Source organism: Diaphorina citri, unplaced genomic scaffold (assembly GCF_000475195.1).
Source record: "Diaphorina citri unplaced genomic scaffold, Diaci psyllid genome assembly version 1.1 scaffold1510, whole genome shotgun sequence".
Classification (NCBI taxonomy): Eukaryota; Metazoa; Arthropoda; class Insecta; order Hemiptera; family Psyllidae; genus Diaphorina; species Diaphorina citri.
The window spans coordinates 53,484-76,457 of record NW_007378936.1 but is presented as its reverse complement, the minus strand read 5'-3'; the positions used below and the strand labels follow the sequence as shown (position 1 = coordinate 76,457).

At 40.7% G+C, this 22,974-nt stretch overlaps 2 protein-coding genes across 2 annotated transcripts; one reads left to right on the top strand and one right to left on the bottom strand.

The window, feature by feature from the left end:
- Window positions 1-1,693: 1,693 nt before the first annotated feature.
- LOC103516214 (fat-like cadherin-related tumor suppressor homolog) lies at window positions 1,694-22,959 on the top strand (the record flags this gene model as incomplete). The annotated part of the gene is made up of 15 exons (XM_026828677.1): window positions 1,694-2,036; window positions 4,141-4,342; window positions 4,721-4,988; window positions 5,582-5,749; window positions 7,343-7,514; window positions 7,955-8,179; window positions 8,703-8,726; window positions 11,866-12,153; window positions 12,517-12,789; window positions 13,685-13,942; window positions 14,736-14,906; window positions 15,711-15,950; window positions 21,548-21,779; window positions 22,246-22,400; window positions 22,757-22,959. Coding segments are annotated over 15 exons (3,222 nt in total), but the record flags the coding sequence as incomplete, so codon positions are not given.
- On the bottom strand, window positions 10,206-11,913 carry LOC113470316 (spindle pole body component 110-like). Its single transcript, XM_026828675.1, has 2 exons — window positions 10,723-11,913; window positions 10,206-10,550 (listed from the first exon to the last, which is right to left on the bottom strand). Exons 1-2 carry the CDS (start codon window positions 11,843-11,845, stop codon window positions 10,465-10,467), a joined length of 1,209 nt encoding a protein of 402 aa, XP_026684476.1. The 5' UTR covers window positions 11,846-11,913; the 3' UTR covers window positions 10,206-10,464.
- Window positions 22,960-22,974: the final 15 nt, after the last annotated feature.

Below are 22,974 nucleotides of genomic sequence, written 5' to 3'. Positions count from 1 at the left end.
TTTTTTTTTTTTTTTTTTTTTTTTTTTTTTAATATATATAATGTTGTAATGTAACATCAAAAAACATAATTTTTGAAGTTTTTATTTTTAATACAAATGGGAAAACACAGTGACTTCCATGGGACATATTGGTTTAGGTATGATGTTGTTTACCAGATTTCTCTTGTTGATCTCTAAACTAAAGTGCTACGTTGATTTTGAATTTGACTGAGCGATAGTTTCTTGAGTGAAAATCATTTCCATTTCTTTCTTTCTTTTTTCTTAAAAAAAAAACCTCAATGTAAGGAGGTTTTTCCGAAAAGAAACGAAATTCCCATTTAGGTGCTGGGTCAACACGAGAACACCAGAAAGTAACCCGTTGAAATATTTGCAATCGAAAAACGAGTACAAATTTTTATGCTATGCTTATGGCCTATGCTTATGCTCGGAGCTATAGTCCTTTGGATTTGTGGATCTTGAAAATTGGTCCTAAGGTATTTCCAATTTTCCAATATAGAGTTTACTCAAAAAAATCAATTTAAAAAATTTGGACCGATTGCAATACTTTCATTAGGTACTAGTATAGCTCGCTATACTATAGTAATAGAAAGTAAAAATTCCGACCCGTGTGTGGAACATTTCATTGAGTAGCCACGGGATCACGGGAAGTGACGTGTTTAAAATTAAACTTTGCGTGTGACGATTTTTTGCTCACACGAGGACACGAGGAAAAATAATAGAAAGTAAAAATACCCAGAATTTTGAAATTAATTTTTCAATTCCGAATGCAAAATTGAAATGGATGGTGATGAAACCCAGAAAAAAATCTCGAATTTTAAACATAAACGAAAAATTATAACATTTTGAGCATGTGTGCATTTTGTTGTATGGAAAGTTCTCTCCTCCCCACCCTCTCTCCTCCCCTCCCTCTCTCTCTCCCCTCCCTCTCTCCTCCCCTCCCTCTCTTTCTCCTCTCGCCTTTTCCTTCCACACATAATATGAAGAACCAACAGAAACACAATGAAGGGTTGTTACCGAGTTACCAAACTAAAATGTCTTGTATTTCCTCTATCTCAAGTTGTAGAGAAGAAACTTGTAACTTAAATGTTCATTGGAGGTGGTAGTCAACTTCTAAATTGTTACCTACTGCTCAAATTCGATTCAAACAAGTTTGTGCTCTATTTTTTTTCCAATTAAGTAATATCCTCTACAAAAACACAAATGTAAAAAAAAGGATTCATAATTTGGATGAGTGAATCAGTGAGTTAGTCAGTATGCAAACACATAATTAAAATTAAATTCAAATTATCTAAATATTATAAATAATGGGATTTGGATAAAATAGCATTAAGTAATAATTAATTAGTTACTACAACAACAATAATTTGAAATAATAATAAACCTCTGTAATATTTAATTTTTTTTTTTTTTTTTTCAATTAAGTAATATCCTCTACAAAAACACAAATGTAAAAAAAAAAAAAAATAAATAAATTGGATGAGTGAACCAGTGAGTGAGTCAGTATGCAAACACATAATTAAAATTAAATTCAAATTATCTCAATATTATAAATAATGGGATTTGGATAAAATCATAGCATTAAGTAATAATTAATTAGTTACTATAACAACAATAATTTAACATAATAATAAACCTGTGTAATAGGTAATAAACTAATAAATAATAAACATTCTGTTTTTGTTCCATTCAACAGGTGCGCGCCACAGACCACGGTTCCCCCAACCAGAGCTCCACAGCGCGGGTCTCCGTACAAGTGGTTCGACTCCCGGACGAGTCAAAAAATCCGCCAACCATCAAATCCCCCGACCAGCGTGTAGAGGTTACCGAAAACGATGCTGTGGGGTTCCTAGTGGCCCTCATCCAAGCGAGTGACCCTGATGGGGACACTCTGTGGTATAGGATAGTGGATGGGGATCCCAACAGTACGTTCTCTATTGGGAATGACAAGGGCAATGTACTCCTGGCGAGAAGAGTGGACTGGGAGACACAGGCCCAGTATACGCTCAACATAAGTGTCTCGGATGGAATACACTCTTGCATTTGAAGCTTGCGGGCTGATATTAATAAGTTCCGACATGCTTTTAAAACACAAAGTACCTACCTACCTACTACTTGCCTGCGTCTCCCTAAAATTAAATAAATAAACATACTCAAAATTCAAAACTGAAAGTGAAGTAGTGAACTTAACCCCCCCTCCTCTCTCTCCACTCCTCCCCCTTTTTCTCCTCCTCTTCTCTCTCCTCCTCCTTACCCTGACTTACACACATTATTTACCTACATACCCTCACATGCTTCATACCTTTAGGGGGAATCAGGGTAAAACGAAACACTCTTGTTTTCCTGATGGTTTGCTATACAAAGTGATAATGTGCATTTTTTTGGGGTGAATTTATTTGAAAGTGTCCATTTTCGAAACAGATTTTTTTATGTGTTCTTAATATTATTTCATATGTCTTAGAGCAGGCACTTGCTCTTTTGTGGTGGAAAAGCTTTCGAGTTCTAGGTCTCTTCAGACCGGTCTGAAGAATAACTAGTCTCTTCAGACCGTTTGAGAGACCTAGAAGTCGGAAGCTTTTTTCCGCCATACACTTGACGATTGGAGTGTGAGTGGCCGTACCTTCTGAGTTACAGCACTGCCTTTAATTTTATCCTGATGGATAGGAAGATGGGGGTTGGTTCTCTTTTACTGGAAGATAAGGGCTTCTCTTTTACCTCTTGGTTCCACTTGGCCCCGAATCCCCCAAACATGCAACCTTCATACTTCATACCTACTTCGAAACAATTTCATTTCAGCTCAGTTCACTTTTGCAACGCAAACAACAGAAAAAGCTTTTTCTCTTGCATTTGAAGCTTGCGGGCTGATATTAATAAGTTCCGACATGCTTTTAAAACACAAAGTACCTACCTACCTACTACTTGCCTGCTTCTCCCGAAAATTAAATAAATAAACATACTCAAAATTCAAAACTGAAAGTGAAGTAGTGAACTTAACCCCCCCTCCCCCCTCCTCCTCTCTCTCTTCCCCTCCTCCTCCTCCTCCTATTTTTCCTCCTCCTCTTCTCTTTCCTCCTCCTTACCCTGACTTACACACATTATTTACCTACATACCCTCACATACCTACCTTGCTTCATACCTTTAGGGGGAATCAGGGTAAAACGAAACTCTCTTGTTTTCCTGATGGTCTACTATACAAAGTGATAATGTGCAATTTTTTGGGTGAATTTATTTGAAAGTGTCCATTTTCGTAACAGATTTTTTCCATGTGTTCTTAATATTATCTCATATGTCTTAGAGCAGGCACTTGCTCTTTTGTGGTGGAAAAGATTTCGAGTTCTAGGTCTCTTCAGACGGTCTGAAGAATAACTAGTCTCTTCAGACCGGTCTGAAGAATAACTAGTCTCTTCAGATCGTTTGAGAGACCTAGAAGTCGGAAGCTTTTTTCCCCATACACTTGACGATTGGAGTGTGAGTGGCCGTACCTTCTGAGTTACAGCACTGCCTTTAACTTTATCCTGATGGATAGGAAGATGGGGGTTGGTTCTCTTTTACTGGAAGATAAGGGCTTCTCTTTTACCTCTTGGTTCCACTTGGCCCCGAATCCCCCAAACATGCAACCTTCATACTTCATACCTACTTCGAAACAATTTCATTTCAGCTCGGTTCACTTTTGCAACGCAAACAACAGAAAAAGCTTTTTGCCCTCTTCTTTTCCCTGCGAGAAAACAAAATGTTTTATGATTTAACCTGAAACTAGTGAACACATCCGTAAACTCAGAAGTGATATTTCCGCCAAAGTCATTAGTTGAAAATTTTGCGCGCCCCTTCTCTCCCTCCCCTTCGCTTAAATACATATTGGTAATGGAAAGTAACCCTTCTATCCCTCCCCTTCACATACATATTGGTAATAGAAAGTAAAAATTGATGGACAGAAAGACTTTGTATGTAAAATGGGAAAGGAGGTGGAGGGCGTGAAAGTAAAAGGTTAGAAAATACCTCTCCCTCTCCAAAACAAAAAAAAAAGGTATTAAAAAATACTAATAGCGAGATATTTCCCCTGTCGGGCATTAAAACAGATTTAAAGGGATTTTTTTCTTGGGCTACGGGTTTAATTTAAAATATTAGGGACACGGTTGGTCCAGTTTCACAGCTAAACGCCACTGATGCTGACTCGAGTAATCTGACCAAGCTAGTATACTCGATAGAGTCTGGTAACGATGCCCATATCTATTCCTTGGCCCCCGACACTGGCCTTATCACACTCAAGGAGGCCTCCCTGGGGGCCAAAACGGCCCCACATGTGCTCAAAGTGGCCGTCAAAGATGGCCGCTTTACCTCTTATGCGTAAGTAGTTGAGAGTAATATTTTATTTCTACTGTGAGGTAGATGCATTTTTTTTTTCTTGTTACAAGAAGAAGAAAAATGTGCCCAAAAACATTCCAATGGAAGAGCGCTCATTGTTTACAAGCTCCCTGAAATTCCTCAAAACACACTAACATCACGTCACGTCACTTGAACTCATGGGGAGTCAGAAAGATGTAGTTCAAAGTTTTCCCATAATATTGTAGAAGGTAATCTCGTTCAGAACAGCCACACTACTAGTGTTTCTACCTTAATTTGCACATTTATTACTCACGAAAACTGAGTGCATATGAATTATGAAAGTATTGGTCTAGTCTACTCTAAATAAATGTCTCACCTGTGTCTCATTCTTGTTCCCAGAACGGTCAACATCGCGTGGGCGAAGAGCGAGAACTCCGGCCTCACATTCCAGAGACCGCTGTACCAGGGTTCGGTTCTCGAGAACGCCACCAAAGTTATTACAGTGGCGGTCGTCAACGTGATAGGTTCGGCTCTGAACGAGTACCTGGAGTTTTCCATTCTCAACCCCACACCACTGTTCCAGATAGGGAGAACGTCGGGTGCCCTACGTACGACTGGGGTGAGGTTTGATCGGGAGACCCAGGAAGAATATCAGCTCATTGTACAGGTAAGATTTTTTCGTTTTTTTTTTAATTTTTTATTTATGTTTAGGCATTTTAACACTACGGACAGAAGGTCGTCCGCGCGAAGGGTTTTGATAGAGGAAACTTACTTACTTACTCTCCGTGTCCGGCTATACTTGATTTCTCCAATGATTCGCGGCAGCTATTACACGTTCATTTGCGTCAGCAAGGTCAAGGTACAGAGGAAGAAGAATCGGTCTGAGGTTAAGTAGCAGAGAATGTATGATGAACACAGCTTCTCGAAAGCAAGAAAACCAGAGACAGTTTGAATGTGTAAAATATGTTCACAAACTGCGTCCAGCTTTCCTATTTTCCATCGGCTGTTATGACATATATGACCATTTCGTCCGTATTCTTAATACTTCCTCTGCTTAGTTGGTGTTCGGTCTATGCTGGCTTTTCCCAGCTCCACTCAGGCTGGGTGAGGTTAATGTGTGGAGGCCGGTAGCCTGTCACCGAATGGAGGGTAAGAACCCCATTCTCTAAAGGCCTTAGCAGGGACCTTAGACGCTCAGACCGCTATCAAACAAAAATGACTTTAAACAGTGGCATTAAACCTCTCTCTTCTTTTTTCCAGGCTAAAAGCGAAGACAAGGGTCCGAAATCCTCGACAATCAGTCGTGTAGCTCATGTCCCCGTAAACATAACAGTGCTGGATAAAAACGACAACTGCCCCATGTTTGTCAACCTACCCTATTATGCCGTGGTACCGGTAGATGCCCTCAAAGGAGGCGTCATTACCAAGGTAAGAATGGCGGCAACTTTATAGCTTTCCAATATTTTGGAGTCATTCGCAGATGATTATAGCAACAATATATTGCAATTCTAAAACAGTTACCATATTACTTGAATCTTACGGGCCAGTCTTGTAGCATACAGCATACCCATTCCGTAATGTGTTCCTCATTAGATGGCCGAGAAGACAACACTTCCGATCTAGATGCTGTCAACACAAGAGCACCGGAAAGAAACACCGTTAAAAAGATTGCAATTTGGAGGCTATACTTGATTTCTCCAATGATTCGCGGCAGCTATTACACGTTCATTTGCGTCAGCAAGGTCAAGGTACAGAGGAAGAAGAATCGATCTGAGGTTAAGTAGCAGAGAATGCATGATGAACACAGCTTCTCGAAAGCAAGAAAACCAGAGACAGTTTGAATGTGTTAAATAAGTTCACAAACTGCGTCCCGCTTTCCTATTTTCCATCGGCTGTTATGACATATGCCGAAAAACGCTGAAATTCTGTTTCGTGTTAATATAGGCCGGGCGGTGCTGCGAACTCTTGACGTTCGCGCGCCTCCCGGCGCGCTTGATATGACCATTTCGTCCGTATTCTTATTACTTCTTCTGCTTGGTTGTTGTTCGGTCTATGATGGCTTTTCCCAGCTCCACTCAGGCTGGGTGAGGTCAATGTGAGGAGGCCGCTAGCTTGTCACCGAATGGAGGGTAATAACCCCATTCTCTAAAGGCCTTAGCAGGGACCTTAGACCGCTATCAAACAAAAATGACTTTAAACAGTGGCATCAAACCTCTCTCTTCTTTTTTCTAGGCTAAAAGCGAAGACAAGGGTCCGAAATCCTCGACAATCAGTCGCGTAGCTCATGTCCCCGTGAACATAACAGTGCTGGATAAAAACGACAACTGCCCCATGTTTGTCAACCTACCCTATTATGCCGTGGTACCGGTAGATGCCCTCAAAGGAGGCGTCATTACCAAGGTAAGAATGGCGGCAACTTTATAGCTTTCCAAAAATTTGGAGTCATTCGCAGATGATTATAGCAACAGTATATTGCAATTCTAAAACAGTTACCATATTACTTGAATCTTACGGGCCAGTCTTGTATAGCATGCCCATTCCGTAACGTGTTCCTCATTAGATGGCCGAGAAGACATTACTTCCGATCTAGATGCTGTCAACACAAGAGCACCGGAAAGAAACACCGTTAAAAAGATTGCAATTTGGGTGCAAATTTTTGTCCATGTTGGACATCGAACCCGGGATTTTTGGAATGGGCTTTTAGTTTATGTCACATTGTTGGAGTTAAAAAAAAACTTTCCCCCCCTTCTTCTTCTAGTTTTCAAGCCCATTCTACTAGCCCTGTGTATAACCATATGCAAATTTTTGTCCATGTTGGACATCGAACCCGGGATTTTTGGAATGGGCTTTTAGTTTATGTCACATTGTTGGAGTTAAAAAAAAAACTTTCCCCCCTTCTTCTTCTAGTTTTCAAGCCCATTCTACTAGCCCTGTGTATAACCATTACCACTACCTTATGTAATATTTATGTATGTCCTAATATAAATCCAACTAATAATTTCCATTTATGTATGTCTCCAGGTTCATGCAATAGATTTAGACAAGGGTGAGAACAGTGAGGTACGATATGAACTTAGCAAGGGACATGGTGAACTATTCAAGGTGGACCGGAACAACGGAGAGATATCCCTGAAACAAGTCCTGGAGGGACACAACAGGGAATATGTCCTGCATATATCTGCCTTTGATAAAGGTAAGACAATTTACACTAGTAGTACAATGAACTGAATCTCCCTTGCTAAAGAAATAGCAAAGGTTGAGTGCGAAGGGCAACATCCACTCCTAAAAATGCAGCCAAAACCAAATGTCAAAGCAATTACCCTAATAGTAGGTCTAATTGAGAGGCTGACGAAAAACGCCGACCCCGTCTGTACACGGGAAAAGGCGAAGAAAAAGAAGAATAGTTCAAAGTTGAACTGTAGACCTCACTCAGACTCTTTTCCGGCTCAAAATTTAATGAGAAATTTTCCCTTACTTGTTGAACAGTTTTGCCAAGTTTCATTAAAATCGGATGAACTATTGCAGATGTATTGTGAATCGAACATATCGAACAGATGTATTGTGAATCGATTATGACTAACTTTTTTTTATATATCAAAAACCTAATGATGCCCTCTTCTATTCTCTCCTCAGGAATCCAGCCCTGTTCTACCGAAGTCTCTGTGAACGTTAAAGTCATCGATAAATCCATGCCTGTATTCGACAAACAATTCTACTCGGTGTCTGTACGTGAAGACATACAAATCCACTCTCCCCTGCCCCTCACCATACGGGCCGAGTCCCCCCTCAACAGAAAACTCATCTACAGTATCACCGGCGGCAATTCGAGGGAGCAGTTTGCTGTGGATTTCAATACTGGTGAGTTATTTTTTGATATGAGGGGAACAGCACAATGTCCTAGTCTTGAAAATTAATTATTTTGAACCCCCCAATCCCCAAGTAACACAAAGGATTGTATATCAGTGTTTTACCTTGGAAACGAATGTGTCACATGTTTTAGGCTTCTAATACGATTCCTAGGTAATTAGGACCTCTTATGGTTGATTTATTTTGTATACATGCTACCAACTTGAAAGCTACCTTTCAAGGACCCCAGTAGGTATTAGGAAAATTGTAGCGAAAATAAACTTTTGTTATAAATAAACAATGGGCATGTGTCTTGAAACCTCATTTTCCCTTTCAGACTAGTTAGTTAACATCTTGATGGATGTCTCAGCTACTTGCAAGCACACCTGTGAAGTGCTATTTCCCTCTCTCTAGTTAGATATCTACTAATTTATTCATAAATTACCTATCCTGAAATGTGTCCAAATTAATTTCTAAATGTCCACCACTGACTAATACATCGTCTCCCTTTCCCCCTCTATGTGTTTCCCTACAGTGGCGGATGGTAACAATGGGCCATGTGAGTACAGAGATTACAAGTAGTCTTGACTAGTCAACAGTTTATCATTTGATTTCTAATATTTTAGTGGGGTTAAATTTTAAAATAAAAATAATAAGTAATCTTTTAGTGGTTCAATGAACTAAGAATTTACCCGGAAAAGGGGCCTTTAAAGGCACGAAACCCTAAATTTAGGACATTCGTTTTGTTAACTTAGGAGCCATCAAAAGTCCTCGGGCTTTTAGAGGCTACGTTAAGCCCAAAAGCCCAATCCACCCCAAAAGTACCAAAACTGATGGTAGAATATCTTAAAATCACTAGAACATAGTATCAAATTATCAATCAAATGATAACTGTTCACCAATGGCTTTCTTGTACCAACTGGGTTGTTTGCGCTTTCGTTTTGTAAATTATTTTCAAGTTTTTGTAATGGTCTTGTTGCTCATTTGAGTTGATTTATAATTTCACAGTATTTTTACTTTTTATTATTTTTTGGATTTTTTTCTTTTCTATCCTTAAGGCATGGCCGTTCATGTCACTCATCCATTTAGTGGTCTTGCTCGGCGTAGCTTAACAAAAACGAACCGGAAAATAGCCTATAACCTTCACGGGAGTGCAAGCAATAAGTTGACAAAGTTTCATAGCAATCGGATGAGCGGTTTGGCTAGAACACACACACACACACACACACACACACACACACACACATTAATTTTTATATATTAGAATTAGAAGATATAGAACGGTTTTATTTTTTATCACTTATTTTGGGTACACTTGGTATTTTCCCCTGTACCTACAATGCAGATGGGTTGTTTGATTAGAAGTGATAAGCACCAACTCGCATGCATTGGAATTTTCTATGTGATGTATCTACCTATTGCTAGTATTGTGAAGTTCACTTTATGGCCGCGGCTTGTCACAACTTTAGCAATTACAAGTAATCATAGCCATCAAATCACACCTTGCTAATTGGTGTTTTTTTCCCCCACTAGTAGTTTTCCACTGATTTCACTTTGGTCGAAGCTTACAAAGTCGAGTTAACTGGGATTAGAACATAGTTATAAGTTGATCCCGTGATAATCTTAATACTGACTGGATCTCGTGTGAACTTGATTTGGATATAGCAATCGGATGAGCGGTTTGGCCAGGCATAAAGTTCAAACAAACAAACAAACACACACACACACACACACACACACACACACACATTCATTTTTATATATTAGATATAGAACGGTTTTATTTTTTATCACTTATTTTGGGTACACTTGGTATTTTCCCCTGTACCTACAATGCAGATGGATTGTTTGATTTGAAGTGATAAGCACCAACTCGCATGCATTGGAATTTTGTATGTGATGTATCTACCTATTGCTAGTAATGTGAAGTTCACTTTATGGCCGCGGCTTGTCACAACTTTAGCAATTACAAGTAATCATAGCCACCAAATCACGCCTTGCTAATTGGTATTTTTTCCCCCACTAGTAGTTTTCCACTGATTTCACTTTGGTCGAAGCTTACAAAGTCGAGTTAACTGGGATTAGAACATTGTTATAAGTTGATCCCGTGATAATCTTAATAGTGACTGGGTCTCGTGTGAACTTGATTTGGCTAAAAAACAGAGTGGAGTGGAAAGCAGAGAGCACGTAGAGAGGAGTGATAAAGTCCAACCGCAAAAATCTCTTCTCTACCCCGTTTTTAGTCTTAGACCTAAAAATATCTTAGATAGATATCAAAGAAAAACTCATGACATTTTCTATCTTTTCTGATATAACATTTTCATACTTTTCTTAGGTTTGCTTAGTTTCCTATTATGACTTGCACCTTTCTTACATACAACGCCTAAATTTCCTCTTCTATATCGTTTCAAATTATCTGATCCTGACGGTGGATAAATCTTGAAAACCACTGTTTTCCTCTCATGGAGTTTCTCATTGATTTTCTTGGTACATCTCGATCTAGATCTATTCAGAGGTCTTTTTATACTGGATTTTCGTTTAATTACATACAACGCCTAAATTTCCTCTTCTATATCGTTTCAAATTATCTGATCCTGACGGTGGATAAATCTTGAAAACCACTGTTTTCCGCTCATGGAGTTTCTCATTGGTTTTCTTGGTACATCTCGATCTAGATCTATTCAGAGGTCTTTTTATACTGGATTTTCGTTTACCAAGCTTTGGATTAGACTTCCACTGTGTTGATTTCTGTTTCTTCTGAACCACCCTCTTATTCCTCTCACTTGCCTTTTCATCGTTTCTCTTCTCAGGTTGAGAATTCACTTTAGTAACAGTACTGTCTGTGTAGGATTCAGTAGTAACACTTGGACCAGTATATTGATCCCTACACTCAAATTTCTCTTTCATTCTCGTCATACATTTCCTGCAGTGATTATATTGGATGTGAAGTTGATCTAGGTTTCGCTGCAGGGCAAGATTCTCAATTTCAAGATTCTCTTTCTCTTTTTCCATGGTTTCACATTTCTCCTTCAGTTCGGTGTAACAGGTTTTCATTTGAGTTTGTTGACTTTGCATATCATTCATACAAGCCCTCAGCTCCGCATTCTCTGTCTCGAGTTTCTTCAGTTCTATCTTATATTGTTTGATCTTACAGCATACATCATCCATGCGGGCAAATGTTTTCTCCAGATAATGCTTGTTGGCTTCCAAATCTTGATTGCGAAGTTCATTCTCTTCTTCCCAACAGCTGATGGTCTCCTCCATTTCTTGCACTTGTAGCTCCAAGTTGACAATTGTGTTTTTGAGTTTACATATAAGATCATCTTTCTCATTTTTAGAAGAGTTACTGTCCCCTGCTTCCTGATTAGTTCGTTGGAAGCAAGCGATTTCTTCTTTTAGTTTCTTCTGGCAATCATAGAGGTCTTGGATTTGAATATCTTTGAAGTTGAGTTGCTCCAGATATCTCTTAAGTTTACTGTTCAATTTCTCTAGCTCAAAATCACGATCTTGTAGTTTCTGATCCAGAGTCTTGTTCTTAATAACTAACTCATCCACTTCATTTCTTAGATCTTCCACTGCTTCACAAAAATCACCTTGGTCTTCTTGTCTGGCTGGTTTCCATATAGTTTGATACCTAGGGTTGGTTCGGTTTGATTCCCACTTAGAATTTAGAGACATTGTGTTGTATTCAATTTAAGATCCCACGTCTTTTGTCACGAGGCTTGTTTTCTACTCGCAAATTAATGCTAGCCATACTATAGACTCTACCGGGCAGATCACCCTGGCTGCACCTCTAGACCGGGAACACAAGTCGGTCTACTCCCTAGGCGTAGAAGCGTATACAGATTCGAGCCCGCCACTCAGCGCCATGTGTGAGGTCACGGTGCAGATATTGGACGTTAATGATAACAGTCCAGTGTTCAGCTCGGACAGCTACTCGATTGCGTTCGCTGAGAATGTACCGGAAGGAACGCCTGTCCTCAAAGGTAAGCCGGGTGGTTGGGTGGAAGAGATCCAATAGGAGAAATTAGGAGAACCCTGCCAGTAAAAAAAAAAAAAATCTCATCCCTAAAGGTTAGGAAAAGGCATTTATGGAGTTTTTGAAGGATCGACTGCACTTGGAATTAATGATAAAATATCCTAAATTTCAAGAATTAATATTAATAATTCACTTCGTTCGTTTAGTTTTCAAAGTGTCTAAAAAGACTTCTCATTCTTATCTTAGCAGTGAAAACATTTATTTATAAAAAGTGGTCTGTTTATTCTATCGAACTTGGCCTGGCGCACTGCCGTGCACTCAGATTTCAGCTCAGAATTCTAATTTCAAACTCCATTTATCTCCCCCTCAGTTCACGCGGAGGATGCAGATGAAGGTAGCAACGCGGAGCTCCGCTACACACTACAGGGTGCGTCCAAAGATCTCTTCTCCATCGATCCCTATACAGGATGGCTCAGCACGCAGGTCCCTCTGGATCGGGAACAGCAAGCTTCGCACTCTCTGGTGGCCGTGGTGACGGATAATGGGTCACCCGCTATGTCTGCCCGAGTCCCCATTCATATAGATCTGATTGATTATAATGACAATCCGCCTGGCTTCTCACAGAATACGTATGCTGCAGCAGGTGAGTTATATTAAAATTTTGTGTATATGTATTGAAAATTTGCCCAATTTTGTTCTCTTGACGTGGCTGTACAACTATCTGCTTACTTCGTATTTTAATCGACCTAAGTAGGAAATGTTAGGAAGTAGGTAAAAGAGTTTTCCCTATAAGGTTTGGTAGAGGAACCGTAACAGCGGAAGTATCGTCCCGAAATTGAAGAAAAAAGGTGAATAGAATGGGAGAGAGCTAGACGTTCCGAAACTCATTTTCTGTTCCTGTGGTATCCACGGTGTTGGAAGGATTTCAGGTTGATCGACTGCTTTCCGTAAAAAATAAATAATAAGTCAGACTGAGTCAGCCTCGTTAACTTGGAGGGCAACTGCCTTGTAAGCTGGCTTTCTCCTATCCTGTCTTCCTTCTCTCTTCGCTTTCGGGAGGATAAGACCTTAGCAGATGGGTCACCCGCTATGTCTGCCCGAGTCCCCATTCATATAGATCTGATTGATTATAATGACAATCCGCCTGGCTTCTCACAGAATACATATGCTGCAGCAGGTGAGTTATTTCAATTTCAATTTTTTAATAGACCTTTATTTTTATTGTTTATAATTTTGTTCACAATACAATATAATTTATTTACGAAAGATTGATTTTGCCAGCTTAGTTAGCTTGGAGGGTAGCGCGTCTGCCTTGTAAGCGCTAGGTCGCGGGTTCGATTCCCATCCAGGGCGGATTTTATCCTGAAAGATTAGGTTCGTTCCCGGAACGCCTGGCTCTCTCATATCCTGTCTTCTTTCTCTCTTCGCTTTCGGGAGGATAAGACCTTAGCAATTACAGTTCCCTCTATCAAAACTCTTACAAGAAGAAAGATTTTATTTGCTTTACTTTGACTTTTGTGTCTATCTTGTGTTTCCAGTGAATGAGGATGCTCTCCCCGGCACGGTCCTACTCACACTGAGCATTAGTGACGCGGACTCCGACCCCGCCCCCTCCACCTTTTACATAACCCAGGGTGACACGCATGCGCAGTTCGCAATCCGTAGTACAGGCGAAGTGTACGTTACGCGGGCATTGGATAGGGAGGCCCAAGACAGCTACTCGTTGACTGTGCTAGTAACCGATGGGAAGTTTGTGTCCACTGCTCAGCTGGATGTGGATATACTTGATGCTAATGGTAAGTTAAGCAACGTTCAGTTTGGTTGGTATGTGGATGGGTGACCATCTGGAAGGCATGGTAGTCATGCTAGAGCTACTAGTGAAAAGTGAAATGCAGACATACTTGAGCTATTATTTTGTGCTCGAGTTTAAAAAAAAAATGAGTATCATCACCCTCATCAACCTTCACAAGCTGGGCGAGGCCAAGGTGCACCTCCTCAACATATCCGCTTCGGATGGCGTCTACACCTCTTTCGCCAGGGTCCGTGTTGAAATGCTATCGGCCAACAGAGCCCCGCCCCAGTTTGACAAGCACCAGTACGATGTGAAGATGATGGAGAACCAGAAAAAAATGAGCACTGATTATTTTGGTGTGCACTGTGAGCTTTCTGATAGTGGAGCTGGTTTTAGTGTAGTAAACATTGTTGAAAAAACAAGAAGAAAAATCAGATTCTCTCTCCCCGCCCCTCTCTACCCTCCCTCATTTCTTTATCTCTATTTGCCCTTCTCCTCTTTTTGTATATTTGAATTTTGGAATGCTCCTTTCGTCTCCTGCAATGTTAAAAAAATGAGCACTGATTATTTTGGTGTGCACTGTGAGCTTTCTGATAGTGGAGCTGGTTTTAGTGTAGTAAACATTGTTGAAAAAAACAAGAAGAAAAATCGGATTCTCTCTCCCCGCCCCTCTCTACCCTCCTTCATTTCTTTATCTCTATTTGCCCTTCTCCTCTTTTTGTATATTTTGGAATGCTCCTTTCGTCTCCTTCAATGTACATCTGAGAACTAATTACCAAATTTTCTCTGCCTTACAGACGAGCAGCCATACTGTGTCAAGTACCGCTACCGGCATAGTATATCAGAGGGCGTACTACCTGGCTCCTATGTACTGAATGTACAAGCTACAGATGCTGATCTTGATCCTAAGCTGAGGTTTTATCTGACCGGCGAGAATTCAGACCATTTCTCCCTAGATGCTAACACGGGTAAAGCATGAATATTTCTTAGTTTGTGTTCAACCTTTTTTTATACATATTTGGAAGTTTGATACCTTCTGTGAAATGAGATATCTCTTGACTAGTTGCGCCTTTGTAGAAATAGGTTTGATAAAGGGAATTGTAATTACAGAGGCCCTACCGTCCTGAAAGCGAAGAGAGAATGAGAACAGGATGGGAGAAAGCCAGCCCTTCCGAGAACGAACCTCATCTGTTCAGAATAAAGTTCGCGCCTAGCGGGAATCGATTCCGCAACCTAACGTTTACAAGGCAGGCACGCTACCCTCTAAGAGATACTTTGTTTTATTTTTATACCAACAACATAACAGTCGACAAGCAACTAAGAAAGGATAATTGAAATACATAATTACAAATATCAGTCGAACTGATGCGGACACCTTGAAAGTTGTACTTTATATGTACACAATTATTATTTTTTTATTAATTGTCCACACCATTTTGATTGATATTCATCTAAAATGTTTACAATACAGGTAAAGGAGACCCAATGTGCCTAGGCATGTGTAAAAAATAATAGCTGTTACAGCTTTTAAAAGTTTCAAGTGATAGGTAACCACGGGCGGCCTCAGCAAGTTTACTGTCTGAAGCCTGGCCGCCCGGGGCGGATTTTATCCTGATGGGATAATGTTCGTTCTCGGAACGGCTGGCTTTCTCCTATCCTGTCTTCCTTCTCTCTTCGATTTCGGGACGATAAGACCATAGCAGTTACAGTTCCCTCTGTCAAACCTCTTTTTTTTAAAGAAAACATGTTACTAATTGAATTGACTATTCCAGGTGAACTAAAAACGGCCCGTGGTCTAGACCGTGAGAAGATAGCTCGCTACACCCTCAACGCCCACGTACAAGACCGAGACCAGCCCGCCTGGGAGTGTGTGTCCCTTATCACTCTGACCTTGACTGATATCAATGATAACGCACCGGAGTTTGCCTCGGTTATCAACTCGGCTTCCATTCTGGAGAATGCGGAGATCGGATCCTTGGTGACTAAAATACATGCCACTGATGATGATATAGGTAAAGAATCATTTATTTATTAAGGTGTGTCCACTCATAGTCGACGGCCAACGCTACAATCGATGTGAATCGATGTGGCCACACCTTTAGGGGCAAAGACCTAAGATGTTATAACCTCTTTAAACAAATGCTTAAATAATTTATTATTATCCATTTATTTTTATCTACCCTGTTTTTATACATTGGTTATCAAGGAACAAAGTTTCCTAAAAAGTAACATTTTTCACTGGGCTGCACAGCACACCGAAAGTCACGGGCTTGATTCTCGGCGGGGTCGAAGTTTTTTCGAGTGTAGTGATTGATACAGTACCGGTGAGACCACCAATGAAACCGTAGATTTCACAACCTGAAACAATCAACATTCTCTGATAAGCAAATCAGAAAACAATACAAATATATTATGATGTGATTGTGCCCTACATAGGAAATGACTGATGAACCTATTTTCCCCAACATAGGTCCCTCGTACAGACTGTTGTAGATGAAGACCGGAGTTTTGGCCAGCATAAAAAAGTCACTGATAGCCAGATTCATAATCAGCATATTCGCCCGAGTCTGCAGGGATCTGCATCTGAAATCAGCAAAAAACGAAATGTTGGATAAAGGCCCTTTACCATTTGTCGTTCGAGAAAAAATCGTCCCACTTTGGGAACGGGCTTTGTTAGCCCATGTGAAAATCCAGCCTAGCTGGCTAGGTTGGAGGTTAGGGCGTCTGCCTTGTAAGCACTAGGTCACGGGTTCGATTTCCGCCCGGGGCGGATTTTATCCTAAACAGATAAGGTTCGTTCTCGGAACGGCTGATGGCTTTCTCCTATTATGTCCTTTTTCTTTCTTCGCTTTTGGGATGAAAAGGCCTTTGCCTAATCAGAAATACCTACCTAATTTTTTTCGAGCAAAATAATCCAAGTAATCATCATTCCATGAAAGGAAAATAGAAGATATCAATTTGTAAGTACTTTTCTCCGGTACAAAAGAGGAAGGGAAGGGGAAGATGGAACCAAATAATGGGAATGAAAATATGAAAATGTAAGCAAAAAGAGGAAAAGGACAGAATCTAGAGGGAGGCAGAATTTCAAGTCAAATGACAGACGAGGGTTTCAAAAAGAAAAAAAAAAAAAGAGCCTGCAGTGTATTTTCCATTTTCAGGATCAGCTTTCACAAAAATGAAAATAATATCAAACCCCAAGCATTTTTCCACCTGGTCACAAATGCGAAAAGCAATGGTATAAGAATAAGAACGTATGCAAACGGGGATTTTCATTTTCCGCTTATATGAGTTGGGTTCACAAAAATGAAAATAATATCAAACCCCAAGCATTTTTCCACCTGGTCACAAATGCGAAAAGCAATGGTATAAGAATAAGAACGTACGCAAACATTGCAAACGAGGATTTTCATTTTCCGCTTATACGAGTTGGAAAGAAAAAGCCGGGACAAAATTGCCGAAATACATACAGGGTGTAGAAAAAACATATTTATTGTTATAAAAAGAACGTTGAAATATGGACAAAAGTTTCCTGCTGGCTTTCTCCCATCCTGTCTTCCTTCTTTCTCTGTTCGATTTGGGACGATAAGATATTAGCGGTCACAGCTCCTCGTCCAAACTCTTGGGGGGAAAAAAAACTTGATACCCACATCCTCGTATAATTCAGATTTCAAGAATACGTTAGCCGGGCACTTTTTCTTAACTTCTCTACATAATATGCCTCATAGCAATGAAAAGAAGATCATGAAGAGGAAGAGGAGTAGGAGGAAATACATACAGGGTGTAGAAAAAACATATTTATTGTTATAAAAAGAACGTTGAAATATGGACAAAAGTTTCCTGCTGGCTTTCTCCTATCCTGTCTTCCTTCTTTCTCTGTTCGATTTTGGGACGATAAGATATTAGCGGTCACAGTTCCTCGTCCAAACTCTTGGAAAAAAAACTTGATACCTACCTATGTACATCTCCGTATAATTCAGATTTCAAGAATAAGTTAGCCGGGCACTTTTTCTTAACTTCTCTACATAATATGCCTCATAGCAAATATAGCAATGAAAAGAAGATCATGAAGAGGAAGAGGAGTAGGAGGGAAAGGAGGAGGAGGGGAAGGAGGAGGAGAAGAAGGAGGAGGAGGGGAAGAAGGAGGAGGAAGGAGAGGAGGAGAAGAAGAAGAAGAAGAAAAACATCCCTGACGTCCTATCAAAAATAAATCCTTTCTAATACTTTTTCCATTGAAAAAAAAAAGAAAAACTTTCTACTTTCTCCATCATTTCTTTTCTCCCTGCATGATGAAATTTTCTCAATATGTACTTTCCAAAATTTTCAATAAGTAGGTACTCGAGTACTTTTGAGGGGATTTGGGCCCCGGGGGTTAATCCGGATTAATGAAACGGATTAATCCGGAAAACATGAAATCTCATCGGGTTAACCCACTGTTGATAGTAACTTTGACCTGTAGCTATTTCAATTTCAAATTAGTGAAGGCCTCCTTCGATTTAAATTTACCCCAAGGGCAAGGAAAACCTAGACCCTTGACAAGATCAGATCACTGAAAAAAAAAAAAAAAAAAAAAAATGGATGAGTTTTAGTCGACATCGATCAATGTCATCGGCCATGATATATCGATCGACCATTTCCAAAATGTGAAGTAGTTATGTACATTCAAGCATGCACTTCTCTTTGTTTTTGCTGTGTAATGCCCAACCTCTCCCTCACATTGATAGGTTTAACTAAAACACATTTCTACTATTGTCTTCCACAGATAACTGCTACAGATTTAGACAGCGGAGTCAATGGCAAAGTGATCTACTCCATAGAGAAGGGAGATAGACATCAGCAGTTCTCCATAGACAAGAACTCAGGTCATATCATGGTGTCAAGACCATTGGACAGAGAAATGGTAAGCTAGGCTTTTATTTCGGTTAAGAATTTCCTCGTAGCTTTTTGGTAGCTTTCGGAAAGATGAGTTCATTCATCTCGAGCTGCTCAGACTGTATTTGTATTACAGGTGAGCAGTTATGAAAATACTTGTATTTGTATTACAGGTGAGCAGTTATCAGCTGCAGATCCGCGCCTGTGATTGTGGTGTACCTGAGCTGGCGAGCTTCACCATGTTGAACATAGAAGTGAGCGATGTCAATGATAATCCGCCCCTGTTTTCTCAGCATAACTACACGGCCATAGTACAGGTAAGGTCTAAGGTACTCTCAGGTTGTGGTTATGTACCGGGTTGAGATAGGCAAGGTTGGTAAACTAACCTTGTTTTTAAGTTACCACTCCCATGCCAAACTGTAGTAACAATGTCCTGTCTTAACCCAACCCGGTACATAACCACAAGTAGGTTTGATAGATGGAACTGTAACTGCCAAGGTCTTAAAGTCCCGAAACCAAAGAGAGGAATGCTAGCCTTATCATACTAGCCTTGCAAGCCGCAGGTCCCGGGTTCGATGTTCCCTGCGGAGTCGAAGTTTTTTCAGCTCTGAGTATTCTCTAAAGCTAACCAAATTTTCTTTGTTGAAAGTCGAATCTGAATTGTCTTTTTAATTTTAATATTACTCTATTTTATTTATTTATTGCAGGAGGATAAAATGCCAGGCTGGGCAGTATGTATGCGGAGATCGGATCCTTGGTGACTAAAATACATGCCACTGATGATGATATAGGTAAAGAATCATTTATTTATTAAGGTGTGTCCACACATAGTCGACGGTCAACGCTACAATCGGTGTGAATCGATGTGGCCACACCTTTAGGGGCAAAGACCTAAGATGTTATAACCTCTTTAAATAAATGCTTCATCTCCCCTATAGCTACTGATGTCACTAGCTTTGTGTCTCCCTCACACACGCACCTTGTGTACTGTGCGTGTCATAATGGTTATGCTGGGAACCGGTGTGAACAGAAAGCATCCCGCTGTTCCTGCACTAATCCTGACAAGTGCTCTCCAGAGTGTGTCAATGCTTTGGAACCTCCCTGTGCCTCTAATAACACCTGCTCGTACCGCGCCTCTAGCGCTATCTATAATATAACACTCGAGGAGATTATCATAGGAAGTGTAGCTGTTAGCACGTTACTGCTCCTCATCTGCTGTATCCTATGTATACGCAAGTGTTGTCGTGCACGGCGGCGAAGACGGAACGCTCGCCTGGACAAGGAAGTGAGTGTGTTGAACTCGGAAGTGAAGCGAACATCCAAGCTAAGTAACCTCCAGGTGTCTCAACATACAAGACCTGCCTCGTATACCGGAGCTACTAATAATGATATCCTTTACTCTGCTGTCACTCAACTTAATAACCTGGACACACTGAGGAGCTATGGATCAGCAGGGGATGAACTAGAGATGCCGCCAGACTATTTGAGAAACCTGAACCATGCCCCTGCTAACAAGATTAATAATGATCTCAAGAGGAACCTGGACCAGACCCCACCTCGTGTACCTAAGAGAACAGTAAGCTGTACAGATGATAATGACGTCACGTTTATTAATACAAGGGGAGGATACCATTGGGACTGTTCAGACTGGGTCCGTCCCTCGCATGCCTTACCTAACATATCCGAGGTCCCGGGGAGTGAAGTACCTGATGTCGGATGGTCACCCATGTGGTTACTAACCATGCACAACGTTGCTTAACAATACTCGATTTATCTACAAATCTACGGAATATTTTTTTAAAAATACTTGAATAAAGATTCGATGTTGACAGTGACAAATCGATCAAAACAGCTCGTTTTATTTATTTTTTCCTCAATTGCCGGCAACCGAGCCTGAGCTTCATCTCTATAGAAAAATCTCAAATCTGAATATGTTTATTTTTTTTCCCGTATCTGTCAACCATCATAAATTATTAATTATCATTACTCATGATTTCATTGTAGATGTATCATTACTACATAGTTGCTAGTCCTACGTAGTTTTCAAGGTTACTATGTATGTATACTATCGTACCTAGGATACTTACTACAGATATACCGATTTACTGATAGCACATCCCATCGAATGCACCACTTCTCGATATGTGTCACCGAAGCAACGTTGCGCTTGGTTTTTATCCTGCTGGGTGACCATTTGGGCAATCGCGCGTTGCTGGCTTTTCCCAGCCCCGTTCTGGCTGGGTGAGGTTAATGTTAAGAGGCACTAGAAACCTTGGCTGTTTGACAGATATGTTAAACCCCTATTTAAATAAAGTTCTCTCTGACGGCAACGGCAGGTCAACTTGGTGGCAAGCATACCCGCCAAGCATAGCCTTATGTCCGCCATACACGTTCAAGATTCGTGCTTGACAAGCCGCCTATCAAGTATCACGCGTGCCGGGAGGTGCGCGACCATCAAGAGTTAGAAGCGCCAACCGGCCTATATAAAGACGAAACAGAGTTTCACGGTTTTTCGGCATTTAAAAATTACAGGCAAGATGCAACCTGAAATACCGCCTGTTGCTTGATGAAAATTCAATAATTCAACCTGCCTGTCATTGGCCGCCACACACATTTAACCATAGGTTGTATTCGATTATGTGACTTTCAATTCAGTCATCATACGAAATTGCTCTTTGGAGTACTTAGATGAGTATCACTCTGCCACAAATTTTATAAATATTTTTTAATTTGTTTCCAGGTGTAAATCGTAAGGTGAAGTACACCCTAATAGACTCAGCGGACGGCCATTTCCTCATAGCTCCAGACTCTGGCATAGTAACCCTGGCTAAACCCCTGGATCGGGAGACAGTAGCTTCCTATAACCTCACTGTTCGGGCTACGGATAGCGGATCGCCTCAGCTATCTACTCTGAGTATCCTCACGGTATCTGTACTCGACGTCAATGATAATCCTCCTGAGTTCGTATCCAGGTAAGTCAAAACTTTTTTTTGTAGTAATCTTTCAAAAGATTTCTTCAAATCAGATTGATCCCAAAGGCAAGGAAACCTAGACCCTTGACAAATGTAGTGTGCCTGACGTAAATCAGATTGATCCCAAAGGCAAGGAAACCTAGACCCTTGATAAATGTAGTGTCTGACGGCATGTGATGAAATCCAATCCACTCAAAACCCTGCAGATCCTTGGACAGATCCCTGCTCATAGGGCGAAATTGATAATTTAGCCTGGCATAAGTTAATCCGGCATAAGCTCTGTCCACACTTGTTCCACGGTCCACACTGACCACACAATACTGAAGTCTTTTCGGCCTGAAATCAAAAAGAGGAGGACAGGATAGGAGAAAGTCGATCATTCTAGGATAGAGTCCGCCCCGGGTGGAAATCTAATGGAATCGATTTATTTTGGTTAATTCATGTATACCCTGTCCTTTTATTTCAGAGTGTACATTGCTACCATTCCTGAGAACGCCTCCCCAGATACGGAAGTAGCACGGGTTACAGCCACATCTCTAGATACTGGGGTTAATGCCCAGGTCACCTATGCTATCATAGGGGGTAATGAACATGGCAAGTTCTTCATTGATACACAGACAGGTGAGTGTGAATGAATCCTTCAGCTAGGTTCCCCATATTTGATTCCCCATCCAAATGTTGAGGATTGAAAAATAGGTTTGATGGGGGGAACGGAGAGGTCGAAGAGAGAAGAAAAACAGGATATAAGAAAGCCAGTCATTCCAAGAACAAACCTTATCTGTTTATGATTATGATTAAGTTCATGGAAATTTTCTGGAATAGTCATGGAATTTCATTCCGGGAAAAGCGTATAAATTCTGTATCAGGTAGACCTGATAAGGTGTACCTGTCAGGTCTACCTGACAGTGAGTAGTTGGGCTTGGGCCAAATGATGTATAATTCCCATTCTAACCAAACACTCCCATCTCTCCCATCAGGCGTGATCAGCATTGCTGACGTTCTGGACTTCGAGAAGGCCCGTGAGTACCTACTGACCATCCAGGCTACAGACCTAGGCACTCCGCCACTATACAGCCAGGCCTCGGTTAACATATCCGTCACTGATGTTAATGATAACGCCCCGGAGTTTACGCAGATGTCATTCTCAGCCGTCTTTTTTCCCTCGAGTTTCTTTGAATAAATTGTGGTACTTCAA

Excerpts from the sequence above, each read along its gene's own strand:
- LOC113470316 (XM_026828675.1), bottom strand. The coding sequence starts at position 11,845 with ATGTCTCTAAATTCTAAGTGGGAATCAAACCGAACCAACCCTAGGTAT. Across the intron at positions 10,551-10,722 it reads ATATAGAAGAGGAAATTTAG|GCGTTGTATGTAAGAAAGGT; the intron begins GCGTTGTATGTA and ends GAGGAAATTTAG.